The 26,458-nt window shown below is 39.6% G+C and overlaps 1 protein-coding gene across 3 annotated transcripts in view; it reads right to left on the bottom strand.

Annotated features, from left to right (window-relative positions):
* The window catches only part of LOC133560697 (RNA exonuclease 5-like), a 32,733-nt gene that overhangs the window by 511 nt on the left and 5,764 nt on the right, over positions 1-26,458 (bottom strand). For all 3 annotated transcript variants that reach the window (XM_061913520.1, XM_061913511.1, XM_061913529.1), the window contains 15 exons: positions 26,030-26,150; positions 25,836-25,956; positions 22,711-22,818; positions 22,543-22,631; positions 22,343-22,458; positions 18,299-18,437; positions 18,131-18,225; positions 17,957-18,059; positions 15,424-15,512; positions 11,724-11,832; positions 8,209-8,316; positions 7,998-8,135; positions 7,785-7,877; positions 2,215-2,515; positions 103-233 (listed from right to left, as the gene is read on the bottom strand). In XM_061913520.1, the coding sequence (XP_061769504.1) occupies positions 103-233; positions 2,215-2,515; positions 7,785-7,877; positions 7,998-8,135; positions 8,209-8,316; positions 11,724-11,832; positions 15,424-15,512; positions 17,957-18,059; positions 18,131-18,225; positions 18,299-18,437; positions 22,343-22,458; positions 22,543-22,631; positions 22,711-22,818; positions 25,836-25,956; positions 26,030-26,150 (1,861 nt within the window). The remainder of the gene's footprint in view (positions 1-102; positions 234-2,214; positions 2,516-7,784; positions 7,878-7,997; positions 8,136-8,208; positions 8,317-11,723; positions 11,833-15,423; positions 15,513-17,956; positions 18,060-18,130; positions 18,226-18,298; positions 18,438-22,342; positions 22,459-22,542; positions 22,632-22,710; positions 22,819-25,835; positions 25,957-26,029; positions 26,151-26,458) is intronic.

The following is a 26,458-nucleotide window of genomic DNA, read 5'->3' as shown; positions in this document are numbered from 1 at the left end:
CACAATAACAAAAAGTCATTGCAGAATAACAGAGGTGGGGAAACTAAAGTGTTGAGCAATAAAAACAAGCCCAGTTTGAATGATAAAAATATAAATTTTTACATGCTCTTCTTCGTCAGCAGGCCATGATGTCATGTGGGGCGGAGTCAGTGATGGACAGACGAGGAAGTTTTCCCTCCAAAGTTCTTCTGAAGCGCTAATGGCCGCATCTTTCCCCTCTGGACCCTCAAACTCTATTAGGTAAAAAAACAATATTAATTTTAAGAGTTAACTTCTTTTTACACTTGTATGACAGTGGTTAGAATGCTAAAACGTTACATAAAACATCGGCTGTACGTTTAATTAAAGGTTTTAGGATGGCCGCAGCTTGAATCTAGAACAGATTATTCTAGTGTTTACCATTTGTTTGTGGTGCCCACTTGCTCATAAACACATTATAACGGGACTGTCTCTGAATGCAGCTTGTAGTTACCACATCGTACAGTAGACGACATCATAACTCTGCTTTTTGACACTGGTCTGCCAGAGAATAAGAAGACGTAGCGGGAGCGATCAGTGTTGCCATATTAGCAACTTTATATAACTCTTTTGCAAAAAAGGAACTAGCGACAAGTCTTAGTTTGGTCTTACTTAACACTTTTTGAGACTTTAACATGAAAGTATGTACCGTATTTTCCGAATCATAGGGTGCATTGGATGTAAGTGAAGTGTGAAGTGAATTATATTTATTTAGCGCTTTTCTCTAGTGACTCAAAGCACTTTACATTGTGAAACCCAATATTTAAGTTACATTTAAACCAGTGTGGGTGGCACTGGGAGCAGGTGGGTAAAGTGTCTTGCCCAATGGCGGAAGTGGGGATCGAACCTGGAACTCTCAAATTGCTGGCACGGCCACTCTACCAACCGAACTATACCGCCCCAATATAAGGCGCACTGCCGAAAAATGGTTTATTTTTTATCTTTTTTCATACAAAAGGCGCAACGGATTATAGGGCGCATTAAAGGAGTCATATTTTTGTTTTTTTTTCTACATGTAAAAACTTCCTTGTGGTCTACATAACATGTAATGGTGGTTCTTTGGTCAAAATGTTCCATAGATGATGCTTTACAGACCATCTTTAAGCCGCTTTCTGACAGCTTTCTGACAGTCGCTTCCGGTTGCACCGTTTTGTGGGCGGTCTTATTTACGTAGCTCACCTTCGGCAGCGTCTTCTCCCCGGCATCTTTGTTGTAGCGTTGTAGTGTGCAAGGACGGGAGTGGAAGAAGTGTCAAAAGATGGAGCTAACTGTTTTAATGACATTCACACTTTATTTAAATCAATAACAGAGCAGCATCTGCTCATCCGGAAACAATAACATCAGAAATTTTCCCCATGAAAAACCATCCAAATAGAACTCTCTAATAACTAAAGTTTTTTGGGTGAATAATGTAAACTCACTACACCAGTATGTTTTAGCGCTTTCATGGCGAGTTTACTGACAGATATAAGTAAGAACTTTACACTACTTTATATTAGAAAAGTCAACAGCGGAGGATGAATGACCCATAACAAGAAAAAAGAGAAAATAAGAAGAAGCTTATCGACGACGGTGTCGACACAGACTAAAAGGGCGGAGGCGTGCAATTTTTCAGAATTTATGCAGATCCCAAATACAGATCAGTAGGTAGCAGAAGGTAAGAACATTTGCTTTTGCATAATATTGCAAAACAAAAAGCCAGACAATATGTCTTACCTTATATACACACACCATAATAATACTCCTATGTTGGAGCACAGTACAATCCATCAAGCGGTGCGGCTTCATAGTTTGCCAAAGTTGTACTAAAACATTTTGATAGATTTGTGAGCGCGGTGTGTAATGTTCGATATTTTCAATGGAACATATAAAATGTTGTTGTTGTTTACTTGAGTCATATTGCCATCATAGTGCAGTCTATACGTATCTCTTATGTTTGACTGCCATCTACTTGTCATACTTATCATTAGACAATGTACCAAATAAAATTGCTTCGAGGTCGGTAAGCAAAACCAGAATTATTCTGTACATTTGGCGTACTGAGTTTTAGGCGCACTGTCGAGTTATGAGAAAAAAAAAAAGGATTTTAAGTGCACTTTATAGTCCGGAAAATACGATACCTCAACGGTTGCCCTTCCCGCATCTTAAAGCTTTGTTTCGCTTATTCCAAAACCAGAAGTATCTTCGTCTCCTTACCTATGCACGCGTATCTTGCTCGTCTTCCAGGTTTAGCGGTCGTGAAGACTCTTTCCACAGCACCAAAGCGGCTGAATGTCTGTGTGAGCGTTTCCTCACGCAACTCTGAAGAAGTCTTGGCAGGAAGGGACGCCGATGCGTCGCCGTTTATTTTGTGTCCGTCATGCTTCCCGCAGACGCTGTGGGCAAAAAGCGGGTGGAGCTGCACCGCGTAGAGTCGTCGTGTGTTGAGTACGTCGCTCATCAGCGCGTCCAGAGTCTCCTCAAAGTCCAGCGTCGACTCGTTGACTGGCCTTTGTACCTAAGAGAGGCAACGAATATTAGGGCTGTCCCGAGCTGATAATGATATCGGTCCAATATCCGCAAAATAGAAAAAGTATCGGATTATATCAGCTTGCATATGAAATGTCCGATACAAGCTGTCTTGCAGCCTGCTTACTGGACAGCCAGTTAACCTCTAAATTAGAGATGTCCGATAATGGCTTTTTTGCCGATATTGTCCAACTCTCAATTACCGATTCCGATATCAACTGATACCGATATATACAGTCGTGGAATTAACACATTATTATGCCTAATTTTGTTGTGATGCCTCGCTGGATGCATTAAACAATGTAACAAGGTTTTCCAAAATAAATCAACTCAAATAATGGAAAAAAGTGCCAACATGGCACTGCCATATTTATTATTGAAGTCACAAAGTGCATAATTTTTTTTTTATTAACATGCCTCAAAACAGCAGCTTGGAATTTGGGACAGGTGGGCGGGGTTGGAGGGGCGAGGTTGAGGTTTGTGTGTGTGTGTTGGGAGGGGGGGGGTGTATATTGTAGTGTCCCGGAAGAGTTAGCGCTGCAAGTAGGGGTGTAACGGTACACAAAAATTTCGGTATGGTACGTACCTCGGTTTAGAGGTCACGGTTCGGTTCATTTTCGGTACAGTAAGAAAACAACAAAATGTACATTTTTTGGTTATTTATTTACCAAATTTGTAAACAATGGCATAACATACATATACACACAGGGTCCATTGCCAGGGTTAATACCTATATAACATATCAAATAAAAACTAAATAAGTTAAGGCTCAGAATGGTTTCTTAACAAAACTTTTCTACATATAAAGTGCTTTTTTTGATTGATTGATTGATTGAGACTTTTATTAGTAGATTGCACAGTACAGTACATATTCCATACAATTGACCACTAAATGCTAACACCCCAATATGTTTTTCAACTTGTTTAAGTCAGGGTCCATGTTCATCAACATTGCCCGCTGTTTTTTGTAGACATGTTCCATAAATATTGATGTTAAAGATTCCTTTTTTTTGTGAAGAAAGGTTTAGAATAAAGTTCATGAATCCAGATGGATCTCTATTACAATCCCCAAAAAGGGCACTTTAAGTTGATGATTACTTATATTTGTATAAATCTTTATTTATAATTGAATCACTTGTTTATTTTTCAACAACTTTTTAGTTGTTTGTATATCTTTCTTTCCAAATAGTTCAAGAGAGACCACTACAAATGAGCAATATTTTGCACTGTTATACAATTTAATAAATCAGAAACTGATGACATAGTGCTTTATTTTACTTCTTTATCTTTTTTTCAACCCAAAATGCTTTGCTGTGATTAGGGGCTACTTGAATTAAAAAAATGTTCACAGGGGGTACATCACTAAAAAAAGGTTAAGAACCACTGCTTTATGAGAGTAGCGTGTGTGTGGCCCTTTATTATGTGACGCATGTGACGTCAGTCAGTGTGTGAGCGAGTGAGGTGAGGGACCTTAGCGCGAGTGCGGCTGGTGTTTTGTTGGCTTGGCTGTGTGCAAGACTTCAATAAAACCACGATTTGCAACTAATAGCTGGACTCTTCATTTACCCTGGAGTCCGCAGCTTTGGAGACCCACTGCCGGGTAGAGTGAAGGGTTGTGCGCGCAAGGGAGACATTATGGGAGCCGGAAGCAGGAAAGGTGCAACACATGTTTGACGTGTTGTCAGAAGCAACTGCTGAACAATCTTAGCAAACCTCCGTCCTCCATTGTTGTATCGCACAGTCAAAGTGTTCCCAAACGGGAGATCTTTAACGAGGCAGGAGGGTCTTCTAGCCCTGGCTTTAACATGTTGTCCTTGCTGCTAGCATGTACTTGTTCGGTACACCTCTGAACCGAACCCCCCGTACCGAAACGGTTCGATACAAATACACGTACCGTTACACCCCTAGCTGCAAGGGATTCTGGGTATTTGTTCTGTTGCGGTGCGGATGTTCTCCCGAAATGTGTTTGTCATTCTTGTTTGGTGTGCGTTTACAGTGTTGCGCATATTTGTAACAGTGCTACAGTTGTTTATACGGCCACCCTCAGTGTGACCTGTATGGCTGTTGACCAAGTATGCCTTGCATTCACTCGTGTGTGTGAAAAGCCGTAGATATTATGTGATTGGACCGGCACGCAAAGGCAGTGCCTTTAAGGTTTATTGGCGCTCTGTACTTCGCCCTACGTCCGTGTGTACAGCGGGGTTTTAAAAAGTCATTAATTGAACTTTTTGAAACAGATACTGATAATTTCCGATATTACATTTTAAAGCATTTATCGGCCGATAATATCAGCAGTCCAATATTATCGGATATCTCAACTCTAGATGTCCTCCAGATTTTCTTCCAGTTTAGTCAAGTCATTTACAAAAGGTAATCATGCGAAGGCCTGCGGTGTCAAAGTCAAGGCCCGCGGGCCAGATTCAGCCCGCAAATTAATTATCCATGGCCCCCTGGATAATGTTTGATTAGTATTCGAATTGGCCCGCAGACCACAGCCCGCAGGCTGCTGTTTTACACGCACCAATACCCAATCAGGAATTTTCAAAACGGGGTCCCGGAAACCCCATCAAGTCTTAAAAATGGGGTCCCACAATAAAGTTTTGAGGTCCTATTTTTTTGTAAGCATTTTGAAAACAAATGATAAATGTGTGCATCATCCTGTTAAATCTCACATTCTATATTGTGTTTTGGAAAAAGGTTGTCATAAATGTTACCCACAACCTCCAAAGGCTTTGTTGGCCACATTCGTGGACAGCACCTTTTAGCTCTTATTTCCAAAATTGTGTAAACTACTGAATTGGGGTCTTATGGTCGCTTATGTGGACACTTATACTGCCATCTGGTGGTGTCAGAAGAGTATAACATACAATGGAATAAAAAAAGCATGTAACAAAGAGGTTGGGCCTTAAGTGGTTAATTCATTAAAAAATAATAATACAAAAGAAAACTATTTTTTATGCATATGTAATGTATTTAGTTATTATTATTGATTACTCTTTTGCCCACTCATGGTATTCTCTCGATAGTCGTCACCTGAAAGGGTTTTCACTTCACTCGTGTGCTTGAAGCTCATCGAGAGAATGCCAAGAGTGTGCAAAGCTGTAACTATGGGGACGGCGTGGCTCGGCACGGTTGGGCCGTGCCAGCAATCTGAGGGTTCCTGGTTCAATCCCCACCTTCTTCCAACTTTGTCACGTCCGTTGTGTGCTTGAGCAAGACACGTCACCCTTGCAGCTCCCGCCATCGGTGTGTGAGTGTGTGTGGATGTGGAAATAGTGTCAAAGCGCTTTGAGTACCTTGAAGGTACAAAAGCGCTATACAAGTATAACCCATTTACAATTTAATTAGAACAAAGAGTGGCTCTTTTGAGGAAACTAATGTTAAGTACATAACTCCATGTGTGTTCATTCATAGTTTTGATGCCTTCAGTGACAATCTACAATGTAAATAGTCATGAAAATAAAGAAAACACATTGAATGAGGAGAAAATGTGTCCAAACTTTTGGCCTGTACTGTATATATATATATATATATATATGTACAAAACTTTTGGCCTGTACTGTACACACATATATATATATATATATATATATATATATATATATATATATATGGGCTTCACGGTGGCAGAGGGGTTAGTGCGTCTGCCTCACAATACGAAGGTCCTGCAGTCCTGGGTTCAAATCCAGGCTCGGGATCTTTCTGTGTGGAGTTTGCATGTTCTCCCCGTGAATGCGTGGGTTCCCTCCGGGTACTCCGGCTTCCTCCCACTTCCAAAGACATGCACCTGGGGATAGGTTGATTGGCAACACTAAATTGGCCCTAGTGTGTGAATGTGAGTGTGAATGTTGTCTGTCTATCTGTGTTGGCCCTGCGATGAGGTGGCGACTTGTCCAGGGTGTACCCCGCCTTCCGCCCGATTGTAGCTGAGATAGGCGCCAGCGCCCCCCGCGACCCCGAAAGGGAATAAGCGGTAGAAAATGGATGGATGGATGGATATATATATATATATATATATATATATATATATATATTTGTGGACTTGGAGAAGGCATTCGACCGTGTCCCTCGGGAAGTCCTTTGAGGAGTGCTCAGAGAGTATGGGGTACCGGACTGTCTTATTGTGGCAGTCCGCTCCCTGTATGATCAGTTTCAGAGCTTGGTCCGCATTGCTGGCAGTAAGTCGGACACGTTTCCAGTGACGGTTGGACTCCGCCAAGGCTGTCCTTTGTCACCGATTCTGTTCATAACTTTTATGGACAGAATTTCTAGGCGCAGCCAAGGCGTTGAGGGGATCCGGTTTGGTGGCCACGGGATTAGGTCTCTGCTTTTTGCAGATGATGTGGTCCTGATGGCTTCATCTGACCGGGATCTTCAGCTCTCACTGGATCGGTTCGCAGCCGAGTGTGAAGCGACCGGAATGAGAATCAGCACCTCCAAGTCCGAGTCCATGGTTCTCGCCCGGAAAAGGGTGGAGTGCCATCTCCGGGTTGGGGAGGAGACCCTGCCCCAAATGGAGGAGTTCAAGTACCTAGGAGTCTTGTTCACGAGTGGGGGAAGAGTGGATCGTGAGATCGACAGGCGGATCGGTGCGGCGTCTTCAGTAATGCGGACGTTGTACCGATCCGTTGTGGTGAAGAAGGAGCTGAGCCAGAAGGCAAAGCACTCAATTTACCGGTCGATCTACGTTCCCATCCTCACCTATGGTCATGAGCTTTGGGTCATGACCGAAAGGATAAGATCACGGGTACAAGTGGCCGAAATGAGTTTCCTCCGCCGGGTGGCGGGGCTCTCCCTTAGAGATAGGGTGAGAAGCTCAACGTAAAGCCGCTGCTCCTCCACATCGAGAGGAACCAGATGAGGCGGTTCGGGCACCCGAACGCCTCCCTAGGGAGGTGTTTAGGGCACGTCCAACCGGTAGGAGGCCACGGGGAAGACCCAGGACACGTTGGGAAGACTATGTCTGCCGGCTGGCCTGGGAACGCCTCGGGATCCCCCGGGAAGAGCTAGATGAAGTGGCTGGAGAGAGGGAAGTCTGGGCTTCCCTGCTTAGGCTGCTGCCCCCGCGACCCGACCTCGGATAAGCAGAAGATGATAGATGGATGGATGGATGGAGTGGGGTGTGTATACGTTGTCCAAACTCAGGAGTTACTGGACAGCCACTCTACTCCAAAGACAAAGTTGTATAGAGTATGTATTGAAATAAAATAGTGATTTAGGAGGACGTGTTGTGGAACGGTGTGGTGGGTGGTCTTTACCTTCAAGGTGTGTCCTTGCAAATGGATGCCATTCAAAGCTTGCAGTGCCAGCACGGCGCCTTCCAACATCTGGAACCTTACCAAGGCGTGAACCTGCGCAGGGAAAAACATCCCCAAGAAGTCAGCAGGGCAAAGACGAGGAGGTCCTCCTCATTCCGTGTCCGTTCAACAGAAGAAGAAGCCGGAAGGAGGCATGTTGCGACAGAGGCGTACCCTGTGTGTCCCATTCAGCATTTGGACAGTCCGGACGTGTCCACAGCAGCGGAACAGTCGCCGTACTTCCCTCTCGGAGAAACCCCCAGGAAGTGGTCCGGCGAAAACTGCGCACATGTCCCGGAGGTGTGCACTCGCCTACAAGAACAACACACACATTGTGAGCACGACACAGACACACACACTTTGATCCATAACTCAAAGTCTTTACCTCGTGGTCCAGATTAAGATGCAGGTTCTGGGACTGCTTTGAAAAGGAGGACAAGTGAAGCACGGAGAAGAACGGAACTTTGGCCTGCCTCCTGAACGTGGCCACGACCTGGAGAAACAGCAAGAAATTATCATATTTATTATTATTATATCTTATTTTATTAGACCTTTTTTTTTTACATTTTTAATGCAGAACAGCATAAAAGTGCAGATTTTATTTTTTTTTGTTAATTTTGATTCTTTTGGACGGTTACATTCCGCTTGTATTAGACAGACCGTGGCAGTGATCCAACAGGCCCCTGTGTTTGGGGGTGATGCACTACTACCATGTACAGGACCGGGGTGGAACTGCACTCTTCTGAGGGCTTAGTCTAGATCAGTGTTTTTCAACCTTTTTTGAGCCTAGGCACATTTTTTTCATTGAAAAAATGCGGAGGCACACCACCAGCACAAAACATAAAAAAATGAAACTCAGCAGCTGATATAGACAATAAAAAGTCCTTCTCGCAATTGTTGGATATGACTTTAAACCATCACCAAGCATGCATCCCTATAGCTCTTGTCTCAAAGCACAGTGGGGCAAAAAAGTATTTAGTCAGCCACCGATTGTACAAGTTCTCCCACTTAAAACGATGACAGAGGTCTGTAATTTTAATCATAGGTACACTTCAACTGTGAGAGACAGAATGTGAAAAAAAATCCAGGAATTCACATCGTACGAATTTTAAAGAATTTATTTGTAAATTATGGTGGAAAATAAGTATTTGGTCAACCATTCAAAGCTCTCACTGATGGAAGGAGGTTTTGGCTCAAAATCTCACGATACATGGCCCCATTCATTCTTTCCTTAACACGGATCAATCGTCCTGTCCCCTTAGCAGAAAAACAGCCCCAAAGCATGATGTTTCCACCCCCATGCTTCACAGTAGGTGTGGTGTTCTTGGGATGCAACTCGGTATTCTTCTTCCTCCAAACACGACGAGTTGAGTTTATACCAAAATGGATACATGGATGATACAGCAGAGGATTGGGAGAATGTCATGTGGTCAGATGAAACCAAAATAGAACTTTTTGGTATAAACCCAACATGTTGTATTAGGAGGAAGAAGAATACTGAGTTGCATCCCAAGAACACCATACCTACTGTGAAGCATGGAGGTGGAAACATCCTGCTTTGGGGCTGTTTTTCTGCTAAGGGGACAGGACGATTGATCCGTGTTAAGGAAAGAATGAATGGGGCCATGTATCGTGAGATTTTGAGCCAAAACCTCCTTCTCCGTGAGAGGTTGGAATGGTTGACCAAATACTTATTTTCCACCGTAATTTACAGATAAATTCTTTAAAATTCCTACAATGTAAATTCCTGGATTTTGTTATCACATTCTGTCTCTCACAGTTGAAGTGTACCTATGATGAAAATTACAGACCTCTGTCATCATTTTAAGTGGGAGAACTTGCACAATCGGTGGCCGACTAAATACTTTTTTGCCCCACTGTAGGTGTACTGTCACCACCTGTCACATCACGCCATGACTTATTTTGATTTTTTTGCTGTTTTCCTGTGTGTAGTGTTTTAGTTCTTATCATGCGCTCCTGTTTTGGTGGCTTTTTCTCATTATTTGGTATATTCCTATAGCAGTTTCATGTCTTCCCTGACTGTTATTCCCCACACCTGCTTTGTTTTAGCAATCAAGAATATTTCAGTTGTTTTTATCCTTTATTGTGGGGACATTGTTGATTGTCATGTCATGTTCGGATGTACTTTTTGTGGACGCTGTCTTTGCTCCACAGTAAGTCTTTGCTGTCGTCCAGCATTCTGTTTTTGTTTACGTTGTAGCCAGTCCAGTTTTAGTTTCTTTCTGCATAGCCTTCCCTAAGCTTCCATGCATTTTCTTAGGGGCACTCACCTTTTGTTTATTTTTGGTTTAAGCATTAGATACCTTTTTACCTGCACACTGCCTCCTGCGGTTTCCGACATCTACAAAGCAATTAGCCACCTGCTGCCACCTACTGATATGGAAGAGTGCAACGTGCTAAGTCTGCCGATCTCCAGACAGTACAGACGCTCAACAACAGCACATTATTTGCGGATTATAATTACTGGTTTGCAAAAAAATATTTTTAACCCGAATAGGTGAAATTAAATAATCTCCCATGGCACACCAGACTGTATCTCACGGCACACTAGTGTGCCGCGGCACTGTGGTTGAAAAACTCTGGTCTAGATCACAGATGTCCAAAGTGCGGCCCGCAGCTGTTTTTTTACCGGCCTGTGGCACATTCTTAAAATATTTTTACAAAAAAAAAAAAAAGAAAAAAAGTTGAATAAAATAACAACGAGAAAAAGTAGCAATATTGACTCCATTAACACAAGCTGCTGTCTTGCAGGCTGTTTTTTTTTCTTCAAAAATTGTCATTGCTCAAATATGATAATGAATCGAAATTACTGTTGTTATGACTTGTTGAAGCTCCAATTACATCACATTAAATATTAATTTTTTTAGATATTTTGGGGGTAAAAATTGCAAATTTTGTGTTCACCCTAAAAAATTTTTTTTTTAAATTACGATAAAAAGGGCATAAAACTAACCAAAAAAACATGAGAAAAAAAACAAACTATAATCGACAGATAGATCTAAAGTTCATCTAGAGATTCAAGCATTGAAGGTAAAAAAATAAAAAAAAAGGAAGAATGTATGATTTTTAACACTTTTATGAGTGGGGCCCTATACTCTCCCTGAGAATTTTAGTGGAATTTTTTTTTTATCTGTCATTGCTCAAAAAATATTAATGAATCAAAGTCAATCTAATGGAAACATTTTTTTTTTTTTTTAATTTAATGAATTATTGACCTATTTAAAGCTCCTATTATTTTTCACATCATTTGGTGCAAATGTTGCATATTTTGTTTTTTTAAATATAAAAAACAAGGTTTTCATTAACGAAAAAAGCATATAACAAAAAATAAACAAAAAAATATTAAACTTTATACCGACAAATGTGAAGTTGATCTATCCATTTTCTACCGCTTGTCCCTTTCGGAGTCGCGGGGGGGCCTACCTCCGCTGCATTTGGGCGGAAGGCGGGGTACACCCCGGACAAGTCGCCACCTCATCACAGGGCCAACACAGATAGACAAACAACATTCACACTCACATTTGATCTAGAAATTGAAAAAATATATATAATTTAGGACTTTTAATAAATAAATATATATGTATGTATATATATATATATATATATATATATATATATATATATATATATATATATTGAGACCCTTTTGGAGGCCCTGGATTTCTATAGGTTAAAAAAAAATTGTATAGGGTTTGAATTTGAAAATAATATCAAAATGCCCACCCTCCCCATGCTTTAATTTTTCAGTGGATTTGAACACCTCTGGTCTAGTTTTTGTGATTTATTTTGTATTTCCACCATAAAACATTGTGTCATCTGTATCATCCCATCCTTGGGTGAAGTGGTAGTGCGCCCAAGGAGGCGGAGCTAGACACTCACTTCTTTGTCAGAGTGCAGCCACAGCTGATTGGCCGGGTGTAAGGTGATGTCAGAGCGCTTCCCGAGGTAGGAAACAGACCTGCCGAGTCGCTGTAACACGTCAAGAAACCTGCACGAGATGAAAATAATGAAATAAAATAGTAAAGTGATGAGAACAAAGTTAAGAGTAGACAATAACTAAACAAAAGCAACAACTATTATCTGTTGTCCTTTGAGACATTTGTGATTTAGGGCTATATAAATAAACATTGATTGATTGATTGTTAATTAATTAAACCTTTTAGTTCTTGCCCTCAAAAACGCAGGGAATTATTTTCAGAGTTTTTAAACATTGACAGTAAAAAAAAAAAAAAAATCAACCTAAGCGCTCAGTGGCCAAGTGATTAGAGTGTCCGCCCTGAGATCGGTAGATCGTGAGTTCAAACCCCGGCTGAGTCATACCAAAGACTAAAAAAATGGGACCCATTACCTCCCTGCTTAGCACTCAGCAGCAAGGGTTGGAATTGGGGGTTAAATCACCAAAAAGTATTCCCGGGCGCGGCCACCGCTGCTGCTCACTGCTCCCCTCACCTCCCAAGGGGTGATCAAGGGGATGGGTCGAATGCAGAGGAAAAAAAATCCCCATACCTAGTGTGTGTGTGACTATCTATCATTGATACTTTAACTTAACAATTATCGATAGTACACTTAGTTACTTAGCATGTAATGGCGTTAAAAGCTAGCTTAGCTATCAGCTGTTATTTGGTGTGTAAGATAGCCTTGTCCTCCAGTGATAATGCTACTTGATGGTACTAAATATATGAAGAGATGATTTTTATTTACCGTAATGAAGGGAATTTTTATTAATTCAGCAAAGCAATTCCAAACTGTGTATGGAGACACATGGAATGGTACCTATTTTCTCGACTTTTATGTATGTTAATAAATGTTAATTGTTTAAAAAAAAAAAAAATTTTTAATGTAACATTCAAAATAAGATGATTATGATAACTGTGCTGTCCAGTTCTTATATCACATGTGTTCTTATACTATTAAGTCTCATTTGCAATGCAGTTGCACCTCCAAAACATTAGATTGTAGTACTTTATAGTGTGTATAGTGTGTTGACTAACGAGCAAGTAGCTTTTTTCAAAAGGTTGAATGGTTTCTGTTGCGCCCTACAAAATGTTTGTACTGGAAGTATTGTGCTTTTGACACACCAGCTGTTTGATTGTAATGTGCATCTTAGTAGTAGTTTTTATTACGAAATGTGGAGGTATTGAAATCGCCTTGTAAAATCACTAATGCTACTAGCGCATTTTGGAATAGTGGAGCCCTACTTTATGTTTTGAGCGTTTTCTACCAAGCATACTTGCTTTTTTTGGTGTTGAAAATTGCAACATGACTTGGAGAGAGTTTGGCTGAGTGCTGCTTGCCTGATTGTTTACGTGAGCCCGTGTTTAGTCTGCAACCGGATGTGATGTCACATGCAGGTATCGAAACATGGCACCGTTTGATTATAAGTGAATCAATACCTGGTTGCAACAACGGAATTAGGTCGATGCCTATTGAAGTATTGAATTTGGTACCCAGACCTAGACCAGTGTTTTCAACCATAGAGCTCGGCAGAGTAACCATGTTATACTCTTCCATATCAGTAGGTGGCAGCCGGTAGCTAATTGCTTTGTAGATGTCGGGAACATTGGTTTGTCGTGATCACAATATGAAGGCGACAGCGGTAGGCAGTGTGCAGCTAAAAAGGTATGTATTGCTTAAACCAAAAATAAACATAAGGTGAGTGCCCCTAAGAAAAGGCTATGCAGAACGAAACTAAAACTGAACTGGCGACAAAGTAAACAAAAACAGAATGCTGGACAACAGCAAAGACTTACAGCGTGTGGAGCAGAGAAGGCTTCCACTAAGTACATGACATGCACTACAAAAAGTCGGTGTTCCAAAACAAGAAAAAAAAAAAATACAAAAATTTGGGATATTTTATTTGAACCAAGCAAAATTATCTGCCAATAGAATAAGAAAAAATTGGCTTGTCAAAACTTTCGAACCCAAAAATACCTTAAAATAAGTACATTCTCACAAATAACAACCGTACTACCATATGAGTACGCATTTTTATATTGTTTCATTGAAAATAAAACAGCAAAGTCCTTTTGGCTGTCATCTGTTTTAATTATAAGACACAATGGTGTCAATGTCATGATTTTTTTTTTCATGCATGAAATAAGAAATTATTACTTTAAAAAAGTAGTGTTATAGTTGTGAGTGTTGATGACACAGCTTTGCAACAGTTGATATTATAGTTTCAAGCATGTTTTACTCAATATAGGTCCTAAAAGCTTAGCAACAAGCTGTAATATCTTATCTTATTTGAGATATATAATCTTACTTAGATTTCAATTTTTGCAGTGTGACAATCAACAATGTGCACACAAAAAAAGATACCAATTACTTAAATGTTCTTGATTGCTAAAACAAAGCAGGGGCGTGGAATAGCGCTCAAAGGAAGACATGTAACTGCAACAGGAAAATACCAACAAAACAGGAAAAACCACCAAAATAGGAGCACATGACAAGACCTAAAACACTATTCAAGGAAAAAACTCAAAATAGGTCACAGTGTGATGTGATGGGTCGTGACCAGAGATGTCCGATAATATCATACTGCCTTTAAAATCTAATGTCGGAAATTATCGGTATTGATTTCAAAATTATCGGTATCGGTTTCAAAAAGTAAAATGTATGACTTTTTAAAACGCTGCTGTTTACACGGACGTAGGGAGAAGTACAGAGCGCCAATAAACCTTTGCGTGCCGCCGTGTCACACAATATCCACGCCATTTCACACACACAAGTAAATGCAAGACATACTTGGTCAACAGCCATACAGGTCCCACTGAGCGTGGCCGAATAAACAACTTTAACACTGTTACAAATATGCGCCACACTGTGAACCCACACCACACAAGAATGACAAACACATTTCGGGAGAACATCCGCACTGTAACACAACATAAACACAACAGAACAAATACCCAGAATCCCTTGCAGCACTAACTCTTCCAGGACGCTACACTATACAACCCCGCCCACCTCAACCTCCTCATGCTCTGTCATGGAGAGCATGTCCCAAATTCCAAGCTGCTGTTTTGAAGCATGTTAAAAAAAATAATGCACTCTGTGACTTCAATAACAAATATGGCAGTGCCATGTTGGCATTTTTTTCCATAAATTGAGTTGATTTATTTTGGAAAACCTTGTTATTATTGTTTAATGCATCCAGCGGGGCATCACAACAAAATTAGGCATAATAATGTGTTAATTCCACGACTGTATATATTGTTATCGGTAATTAAGAGTCGGATACCGGCAAAAAAGCCATTATCGGACATCTGTAGTCGTGACAGTACACCTACTTTGAGACGAGTTATAGTAAAGCATTGTCGATTATGGTTTAAATTCTTACCAACAATTTCTACAACGACTTTTTATTGTCTACTGAGTTTCATTTTTTTTTATGATTTCTGCTGGTGGTGTGCCTCCGGATTTTTTCAAAGAAAAAAATGCGCCTTGGTTAAAAAAAGGTTGAAAAACACCGACCTAGAGACACATAGTGAACCGCTTGTCAGCCGGGGTACTAACGTACTTTACCACAAAAATCTGCCCTTGATCGATCTCGGTAACATTAACTAAACAATGTCCGTACCTGCCACTCGCACTCAGCTCTGGTTCAGTCTGCGTGGACTCTTCTTGTGGTCTCAAACCCCAAAGTTCCTCCAGGTGATTCTCAACAACCTGACACAAAGGACAGCGTGCACGTCACTTCTTCAGTACACCTGCACACTCTCGGGGCGCCTGCTTATTCGCACACATGTCTGGTTGCATCAAACTTAGTTCCTAGGGGCGTGAGAGGCTTAAAACAGCAGAAACTGTGATACACTCAGAATTACACGTGTTGTATTGCATCTATTTAGACCAGGGGCATCCAAACCTTTTCCACGGTAAAATATTTAAACATGCCAGGGAACATTCTAGTGTTTTACAAAACCAAGACAATATATCAAATTTATTAGCCTTTAAGTGTTGCCCCAAGGACTCAAAACGGTCTAAGTCAGAAGAATGTTAAAAATAAGTCATATGTATTTTCTAAATGATTATTATTATTATTCAGTGTTTAAATATGTACATCAGTTGTTGTCACCAAGTACCACCTTGGAAAACACTTGGCCCTTCAAGTACCGCCATAATGACCAAAATTTAAATACAGTAGCGTAGTAGGCCTGAGTAGTCATTAAAGACAAGGCAGAGGTTTTATTTGACAAGTATATTCATTTTGGCCACAGTAACATTACACATAGTTTGAACAGTAACACTGTCTTTAAACCACTGAACATGAATCAAGTGATTATTCGGTGTACCACTAGATGGAGCCAGAGTACTGCAGTTTGAGAATGTGTGCTCTAGATCAGTGGTCCCCAACCACCGGGCCGTGGCCCGATTGGCACCGGGCCGCAGAAAAGTTTTTTATTAATTTTTATTTTTTTAAAAAACAACCAAAAAACCAACCACAAAAATCTCCCTTTTTCATGACAAAAAAAAAAAAAGGACACCCCCCCCTACCATCCGGTCCGCGGAGACAAAAAGGTTGGGGACCACTGCTCTAGATCAACTTGAAGATCTATCTGTCAATATAAATTAAAAAATACCCTTTTGGTTTTTATGGCAAAATCACAAAATATCCAATATTCCCTCTACCCCAAAATTTCAAAGTGGAATATATAATCTAATATGTATTCCATATATAATATATTATATCATATATAATATACATTAATTTTAATTCATTAATATTTTTTTGAGTTTAGACAGTTTTTTTTAAAAATCCTACTAAAATTCTTTGTGATATAAATAAATCCTCTAAATAATACTAATAGGCCTTTTTCTTTTTTTATTTCACCGCTTAAATCTCTGGATCAACTTTAGGTCTATATATCACTATAAAGTAAAATAAAAATGTTTATGTTTTATGCCCTTTTTGTCAAAAAAGATCCTCGTTGTATCACAACATAGCACAATTTTACCCCCCAAAAAATGTAAAATGGAAAATTGAATGTCATGTAATTGTTTAAAAAAACAGCCTGCATGGAAGTTTTGTTTTATTAGTGTCAACATAAAAAAAAAAATCCTGTTACATTTAATCTGTTTGCTCTTTTATTCCACTTGATTTTAATTAGTTTTTTTTGTTTTTTTTAACAATGACCGTTTAAAGAAAACCTTGAGGACCCTAAAGGGTCACACTCATTAAAGTGTCTAAAGCTTTTTTTGTTTAACTTTTAACACGTACGTAAGTCTCTAGATCAACTTCAAATCCATCCGATGATTATAAGGATTAAAAAAAATATATATATATTCCTTGCTCGTTTTATGCCCTTTTTGTCATGGAAAACTTAATTTTTTATATGACAAACATAAAATATGCCATATTTCCCCCCCAAAAATTATTTCAAAGTGGAAATATTTGATGATAAATAATTGGAGCCTTGAATAGGCCAATTTTTTATAACAACATTGTTTTTGATTCATTATTATTTTTCGAGCAATAACAGTTTAAAAAAATACAGCCTGCATAGAAGTTTTGTTTTATTAGTGTCAAACTCTAAAAAAATTATCGTTACGTTTAATCTGTTTGCTCTTTCATTCCACTTGCTTTTAATTTGTTTTTTAACAATGACAGTTTAAAAAAAAATTTGATGATCCAAAAGGGATCACTCATTAAAGTGTTTAAAGCTTTTTTTGTTTAACTTTCAACACGTAAGTCTCTAGAACAACTTCTAATCCATCTGTTGAATTATACGGATTTTTTTTTTTATTATTATTATTTTTTTTCCTTGTTCGTTTCATGCCTTTTTTGTCTTAGAAAACTTAATTCTTTGTATGGCAAACATAAAATATGCCATATTTCCCCCAAAAAATGATTTCAAAGTGGAATGATTGATGAGTAATTGAACCCTTTAATAGGCCATTTTTTTATAACAACATTGTTTTTGATTCATTATTATATTTTTAGCAATAATAGTTTAAAAAAAAACAGCCTGCATGGAAGTTTTGTTTTATATTAGTTTTATTTAATTTAGATTGTGCCACAGGCTGTTAAAAAATTAATTGCACACTTAGGACACCCCTGCATTAAATTTTTTTTGTTTTTTGTTTTTTTACATTTGGATAGAAAGTGTTGTTACCTGCAGAGGTCCACTTCTTATGAAGTACTGAGCCAGCTGTAATGCCGCCAAAGCGTCCTCAGTAGGGTCGTGACCTATCTTGTTATTCATTTGGATCTGCCTCCTAATGCAGAAGTAGGAATGACGACGGAAGCAGGAAATAAATGACATAATAAGTATTAATAAGCGACTTACTGGAGCACGGTACAGGCCAGAACCTTCAGTTTGAACATCTTTCCGAGCTCTCTCCTGTACAGCAGCGAGGTGTCAATCAGGTGAGGGTGGATCAGCTGCAACAGGGACGATCAAAATGGGAGCTCAGAGTGTTGCCACGGCAACAACGTGAGAGAGTATTCGACCAACTTTGAGGGCCTTCAGGTCATTATTGATGGAGTGCCCCACCAGGACCGCGTCTCTGGGCAACAACCTCCTCAGCTCAGCTTGGACATTGCGAAGCTTGGTTTGGACCGGCTGCATCATGGCCGCCGTGATGCCGGAAAACCTGCACACAGAATAATAGTAGTCGAGATTGGATTTTTAATCCCATTTCTGAATCATTATTTTACATTACATTCCAGGACCGTTTTTATTTAGTAATCGTTTGTCCAGCTTCTCAGGCAAATCCTATAGATCGGGGGTCGGCAAACCCCTAGTGGCTCTTTGGAGCTTTTTCAAAAATGTATGAAAAATGGAAAAAGATGAAGGGAAAAAATATTTTTTTAGTTTTAATAGGGTTTCTGCAGGAGGACAAACGTGACACAAACCTCCCTAATTGTTATAAAGCACACTGTTTGTATTAAACATGCTTCACTGATTCAAGTATTTGGCGAGCGCCGTTTTGTCCTACTAATTTTGGCGGTCTTTGAACTCACCGTGGTTTGTTTACATGTACAACTTTCTCTGACTTTCTAGGACGTGTTTTATGCCACTTCTTTTTCTGTCTCACTTTGTCAACCAAACTTTTAACGTTGTGTGTGAATGCACAAAGGTGAGTTTTGTTGATGTTATTGACTTGTGTGGAGTGCTTATCAGACATATTTGGTCCCTGCATTACTGCATGCTAATCGATGCTAACATGCTATTTAGGCTAGCTACGTGTACATATTGCATCATTATGCCTCCTTTGTAGCTATATTTGAGCTCATTTAGTTTCCTTTAAGTCCTCTTGATTCAATTTATATCTCATTACACACTATCTGTATGTAATATGGCTATTGTGGGGTTTTTTCATATACAACAACCTATCTGGAATTTATAAGAGAATCGATAAGGAATCGGTTCGATAAGAGGATTCGATAATGGGCTCGAACTCGATAATTCCTTATCAAACATAATCCCTAATAATGTGTTAATTCCATCACTGTATATATCGGTATCGGTTGATATCGGTATCGGTAATTAGGAGTTGGACAATATCGGCAAACCGGCAAAAAAGCCGTTATCGGACATCTCTAATGAAAAGACCAACCTTATGTGTTTATTGGAGGACACTCTGCTTTATTAATATCCTATTTCATTATAATTGTTTTAGACTGCCATGGTATTTATTTGACTTATTCTTGTTGTCATTGTGTTTCCATTTATTTACACATTTTAACTTTTTTTTTTTTTTTGCCCATTATAGGCAGCCGGTAGTTTTTATTTAACGGATGATGTGTGCTCACCGCGTGAGGTAGTTGAGTACTTTGTTGTCAGGCTTCACCAGCTGGTCCAGCACGCACTTCCCCTGGCAGTCCATCAGGGAGACTCTGGTCAGCTCGTTGCCTCGCCGTTTTGTCCTACTAATTTTGGCGGTCTTTGAACTCGCCGTGGTTTGTTTACATGTACAACTTTCTCCGACTTTCTAGGACGTGTTTTATGCCACTTCTTTTTCTGTCTCACTTTGTCAACCAAACTTTTAACGTTGTGTGTGAATGCACAAAGGTCAGTTTTGTTGATGTTATTGACTTGTGTGGAGTGCTTATCAGACATATTTGGTCCCTGCATTACTGCAATCTAATTGATGCTAACATGCTATTTAGGCTAGCTATATGTACATATTGCATCATTATGCCTCATTTGTAGCTATATTTGAGCTCATTTAGTTTCCTTTAAGTCCTCTTGATTCAATTTATATCTCATTACACACTATCTGTATGTAACATGGCTTTTAAATGTGTTTTGCGGCTCCAGACAGATTTGTTTTTGTATTTTTGGTCCAATATGGCTCTTTCAACATTTTGGGTTACCGACCCCTGCTATAAATGATGTAGATGCCCATACTTACTTGACAAAAGAGAAGTGTGGGATACTTCACTTGTTGCCGTTTTTGTATTTGACTTTACTAAATGTATTTATATTATCATCTGGTGCAGCTGGGCCAGAGCAGGAAGGGACAGAATGAGAAAAAAAGGAAGACAGAGGGGGAAATTGTGGGGACAAGAGGGTGATTAGATGGAGAGACAAAAACAAAAAAACAGCAAACACAACAATAACAACAACAGAGCAACATCAGCAAATACGATATGTACAAAATATGATGGTAAAAGTGATAGCAAAGAAGCAGTTAGCCAAATAAATAATAACACAGAAATGACAATGAGCATTATTACATTACAACAGGGGCAATATGAATACCAATAGAAATAGCGCTATTGATAATAAACAATACCAATAATTTACCTCGATTATCAACAATGCAGTTGTTCAAATGCAACAATACATTTACGTAATGTGTTATTGTTTTTAGCGCAGCATACATACTATCTTCTACAAATATTCCAGTTTGCTCAAATTTGTAAATAACATTCTATTATTGTTTATTTATTATTATTGCTATTTATTTATCATCATTTGTTCATCATCATTTATTCATTAAGATAGATAGATAGATAGATAGATAGATAGATAGATAGATAGATAGATAGATAGATAGAAGATTTTGATTGATTGATACTTTTATTAGTAGATTGCACAGTACAGTACATATTCCGTACAATTGACCACTAAAAGGTAACACCCCAATACGTTTTTCAACTTGTTTAAGTCGGGGTCCACGTGTATCAATTTATGTGCCCAATGGACTGATTTTATTTAACACTATGTTATTATTTATACATTTATATTTCCGGGTTTGGGAGGAGACCCTGCCCCAAGTGGAGGAGTTCAAGTACCTAGGAGTCTTGTTCACGAGTGGGGGAAGAGAGGATCGTGAGATCGACAGGCGGATCGGTGCGGCGTATTCAGTAATGCGGACGTTGTACTGATCTGTTGTGGTGAAGAAGGAGCTGACCCGGAAGGCAAAGCTCTCAATTTACCGGTCGATCTACGTTCCCATCCTCACCTATGGTCATGAGCTTTGGGTCATGACCGAAAGGATAAGGTCACGGGTACAAGCGGCCGAAATGAGTTTCCTCCGCCGTGTGGCGGGGCTCTCCCTTAGAGATAGGGTGAGAAGCTCTGCCATCCGGGAGGAACTCAAAGTAAAACCACTGCTCCTCCACATCGAGAGGAGCCAGATGAGGTGGTTCGGGCATCTGGTCAGGATGCCTCCCGAGGGAGGTGTTTATGGCACATCCAACCGGTAGGAGGCCACGGGGAAGACCCAGGACCCGTTAGGAAGACTATGTCTCCCGGCTGGCCTGGGAACGCCTCGGGATCCCCCGGGAAGAGCTGGACGAAGTGACTGGGGAGAGGGAAGTCTGGGCTTCCCTGCTTAGGCTGCTGCCCCCGCGACCCGACCTCGGATAAGCGGAAGAAGATGGATGGATGGATGGATGGATGGATGGACTATGTTATTATTTATAAACCTATAGTGATCACAGAGACAGGTTGTTTTTGTGTTACTGTATAAATTTGTTTTTCTGAAAAATCCCACTTAATATACTTTGGGTAACAGTCATATTTATTTAGGGGGGTAACAGTCATTACTTATTTTTTTTTTTTTTTTTATTATAAAATAAAAGTGAGCTTTTGTGAAACCAAATATTGTGTTTTTTTTCATATATAACAACCTATCTGGATTCGATAAGAGAATTGATAAGGAATCGGTTCGATGACAGGATTCGATAATGGGCTCAAACTCGATAATTTATTTTCAAACATCATCCCTAATAATGTGTTAATTCTACGACTGTATATATCGGTATCGGTTGATATCGGTAATTAGGAGTTGGACGAAATCGGGAAATCGTCAAAAAAGCCATTATCGGACATCTCTAATGAAAAGACCAACCTTATGTGTTTATTGGAGGACACTCTGCTTTATTAATATCCTATTTCATTATAATTGTTTTAGACTGCCATGGTATTTATTTGACTTATTCTTGTTGTCATTGTGTTTCCATTTATTTACACATTTTAACTTTTTTTTTTTATGCCCATTTTAGGCAGCCGGTAGTTGTCATTTAACGGATGATGTGTGCTCACCGCGTGAGGTAGTTGAGTATTTTGTTGTCAGGCTTCACCAGCTGGTCCAGCACGCACTTCCCCTGGCAGTCCACCAGGGAGACTCTGGTCAGCTCGTTGCCTCGCACCGTGTAACACTGCCGACACCAACAGTGAGGAAACACCAGGAAAGGGGGATATGGGGCGGGGTTAAACACAGGAAGTGTTTTTAGCCATCTCACCATTTCGCAGTCCAGTCCGAACAGGGGACTGGCGTCCGTGACGAAGTCATCGCTGTCGGTGCAGGTAAACTCCTCGAAACCCGGCATGCCTGCAGCGAGGGGCGAAGAACGGGAAGTGAGAGGTTGACGGTGACCACGAGGAGGAGGAAGAGGAGAGGAGGCGGCCACCTTTGACCGGGTAACGTCGCTTGATCATCTCCTGCAGTGGGAGCAAGTAGGCCGTCAGACCGCGCCTCCTCGTCCCAAACTTGGTCACGACCGGGTGAGTCGTCAGCACTAACACACACAATAAATACAATTACATCTTCAAGGGTTCGCCAGCAATGTTAGAGATGTTGAAGTGTAATGATAATCTCTCATCTTCTCATTTGACAACAAAAATTAACACTATTAATTGCTCTCAACAGTTCACAGTAGACCATTCATATTCATTACCAGCCACACGCCTTGTCAAAATATTTCCAAACTAGTCCCATTCGTTTGTGCTGCAACATTTTTTTTGTCTTATTATTAGTTTTTTTTATTAACTACTATTATTGTGGTATTATCAGAGGTGGGTAGTAACGCGCTACATTTACTCCGTTACATCTAATTGAGTAACTTTTGGGATAAATTGTACTTCTAAAAGTAGTTTTAATGCAACATACTTTTACTTGAGGGTTGCAGGTTCGATTCCCGCTTCCGCCATCCTACTCACTGCCGTTGCGTCCTTGGGCAAGACACTTTACCCACCTGCTCCCAGTGCCACCCACACTGGTTTAAATGTTACTTAGATATTGGGTTTCACTATGTGAAGCTCTTTAAGTCACTAGAGAAAAAGCGCTATATAAATTTAATTCACTTCACTTGAGTATATTTATAGAAAAAAAACCGCTACTTTTACTCCGCTCCATTTATCTACATTCAGCTTGCTACTCGCTACTAACTTTTATCGATCTGTTAATGCACGCTTTGTTTGTTTTGGTTTGTCAGACAGACCTTCGAAGTAGGATCTATCACATGCCTGCGTTTCACCAATCAAATGCAGTCACTGGTGACGTTTGACTCCGTTTCACTAATCAAACCGAGCCAGGCGGTCACCTGATTAACTGCACATTTTTTTTCATTTATTTATAAACCTTTATTTATAAATTTCAACATTTACAAACAGTTGAAAATAATAATCAAAGTAAGTACAAAAAAAGTACAAAACAGTATAAGAACCGTACAAAACAGCACCAGGGGATTGTACATTCAAAGTAACTAAAATACAATGCAAAAAAATATATATATAAAATAAACAGTGTAAAGCCATAGGCTCACTCAATCTCAGTAAATAACTTAAATTTGGAACACAGCATCATTGTTTTCACAGCTTTTTTGTTGTTAGAGGTAGAGTATTTTAATGTAGAGTTCTAAATCATTTTTAAAGGCACAAAAAACAGGTCGGGTATTGAGAAACTTACATTTATGAATATAAAACTTAGCCAATATTATAATGAGGTTGCAAAGGTAAAATTCATTTTCAAATTTTTTTCCAATACAGTGTAAAACCAAATATATATTATTTAATATATAATATTGTTTTAGTTTCTTAAGAGATATTCCTGGCTCGAATTTGTTCATTGCTGTTTTTATGCTTTTGTGCATTACTTGTTGCCGTCATCATTAAACAAACAGGTTACTCATCAGTTACTCAGTACTTAAGTAGTTTTTTCACAACATACTTTTTACTTTTACTCAAGTTAATATTTGGGTGACTACTCCTTACTTTTACTTGAGTAATGCATTTCTAAAGTAACAGTACTCTTATTTGAGTACAATTTCTGGCTATTCTACCCGCCTCTGGTTAATATTCATAAACAGACAACCCCACCATGTCAAAATCTCCACAATCTAGTGCTGCAAAAAATGTTTCTATTACATTTTTATGATATTAATGTTTTATTATTAATAACCAGCCCGATAACATCCATCCATTTTCTACTGCTTGTCCCTATCGGGGTTGCGGGCAGTGTTAATTTTGCTGACGAAAATTTTTCGTCATAGTTATCGTCAAAGACCTTTTTTTTTCTGACTAAAACGAGACAATAACTAAATAAAAAATAATTTATGAGGACTAAGATGATGACGAGGTGTATTGACATATTCGTCAACGAATAAAAACGAGACGAAAATGTCTGCCAGAGACGGGATCCAATCGGAACTCATTTCGTTACGAAAAGGCGGGAGGAGTTGGGAAGGGAACCAATCAGAGCGACGTGGTAAGGAAGTTACGTAAACGCGCTGCAGAAGACAACATGTCAACGCCGGGGAGGTAGAGGAGAGAGGACATATGGGGAAATTTTATATTTGACGTCAAAGATAACAAGACGCAGTGTAAGAAATGCAGCGTGAGGATTCCGGGGAAAAACACAACAAACTTGAAGCGACATTTACAGTCGAATCACCCCGAAGTCCACACACAGGCAAGCATTTTCCACAACATACAACTCACTCGGCGTTATCCGTCTATTACACGGCTTACTCGTGAAATACTAAATTTGAGACATGATTTTCATCAAAATACAACTTGTATCGGTGATTTTTCCGCTGTTTTGCTTTGACTTTCAGAAATTGAAGGGAAAGTTTACATATTACTCTTTAGTCCAGTGGTCCCCAACCTTTTTGTATCAGCGGACCCGTCAACGCTTAATAATTTGTCCCGCGGCCCGGGGGGGGGAAGAATCCTTTTTTTTTTTTTTTTTCTTTGTCATGAAAAAGGGAGGTTTTTGTGGTTGGTGCACTAATTGTAAGTGTATATTGTGTTTTTATGTTGATTTAATAAAAAATAAAAAATTAAAATATATATATATTTTTTTTTTTAAATAAAAATGAATAAAAAATTAATCTGCGGCCCGGTACCAATCGGGCCCGGTGGTTGGGGACCACTGCTTTAGTCGACTAAATCTACTGTAGTTTTCATCGACTATAATCTTATGATATTTCTTCAACTAAAACTAGGCTAAAACTAAAACAATTTAAATAACTAAATTATGACTAAAACTAAATTACATTTTTGTCAAAAGACTATGACCAAAACTAAATCAAATTTTGCTGTCAAAATTAACACTGGTCGCAGGGAGTCCAGAAACCTATCCCTCGCCTTAGAATAAATAATCTGTGGTGACTCTTCCCTGCAAAAGAGAAGGTCCCTGTAAGTCTGAAAAAAACATTCAGGCATTTTTGGCGGCAAACAATCACCAAAAAAAGCCTGTGAAACCCCATAGGGACGAGATATAGGGCCAAATTACATGAAATATGTTAAGTCTCACCTTTGTGCAACTTGCTGCTCTCTTTCTCTGCTCCGCCCACACAGGATCCATCCAAAGTGGCGACGTCACTGCTGAATATCCCAGAAAGCAGGTTGCTGTTCGATGGCGTGAAGGTGACTCTCTTAAGCAGTCAGCGAGAAACATGGTAAACAATGCGCTACATTATGTCCATCTGCACTATAAGCTCTACTTACAGTGGTGTAATTGGTCCTCAGGCTCCTCAGAGTGACGTAGTGTTTGTAAAAGTCACTTTGGCTCACGCCCTCCACCACCACCACATTGATGCCTTCCACACTCCCGGACAGACGAAACCAACTAAAAGGGAGACAAATGGGTGAATTAAAGCCTACTGAAACCCACTACTACCGACCACGCAGTCTGATAGTTTATATAGCAATGATGAAATATTAACATTGCAACACATGCCAATACGGCCGGTTTAGTTTACTAGATTGCAATTTTAAATTTTGCGCGGAAGTATCATGCTAAAACATTGCGGAGGACATTTTGTTCCAGCACCGTTCCCAGCTATAAGTCGTCTGTTTTCATCGCATAATTCCACAGTATCATGGACATCTGTGTTGCTGAATCTTTTGCAATTTGTTCAATGAATAATGGAGACG

This window comes from Nerophis ophidion, linkage group LG01 (assembly GCF_033978795.1).
Source record: "Nerophis ophidion isolate RoL-2023_Sa linkage group LG01, RoL_Noph_v1.0, whole genome shotgun sequence".
In the NCBI taxonomy this organism is placed as follows: Eukaryota; Metazoa; Chordata; class Actinopteri; order Syngnathiformes; family Syngnathidae; genus Nerophis; species Nerophis ophidion.
Note: the sequence above shows the minus strand (reverse complement) of the source record. Positions and strands in the feature narration are given on the sequence as shown.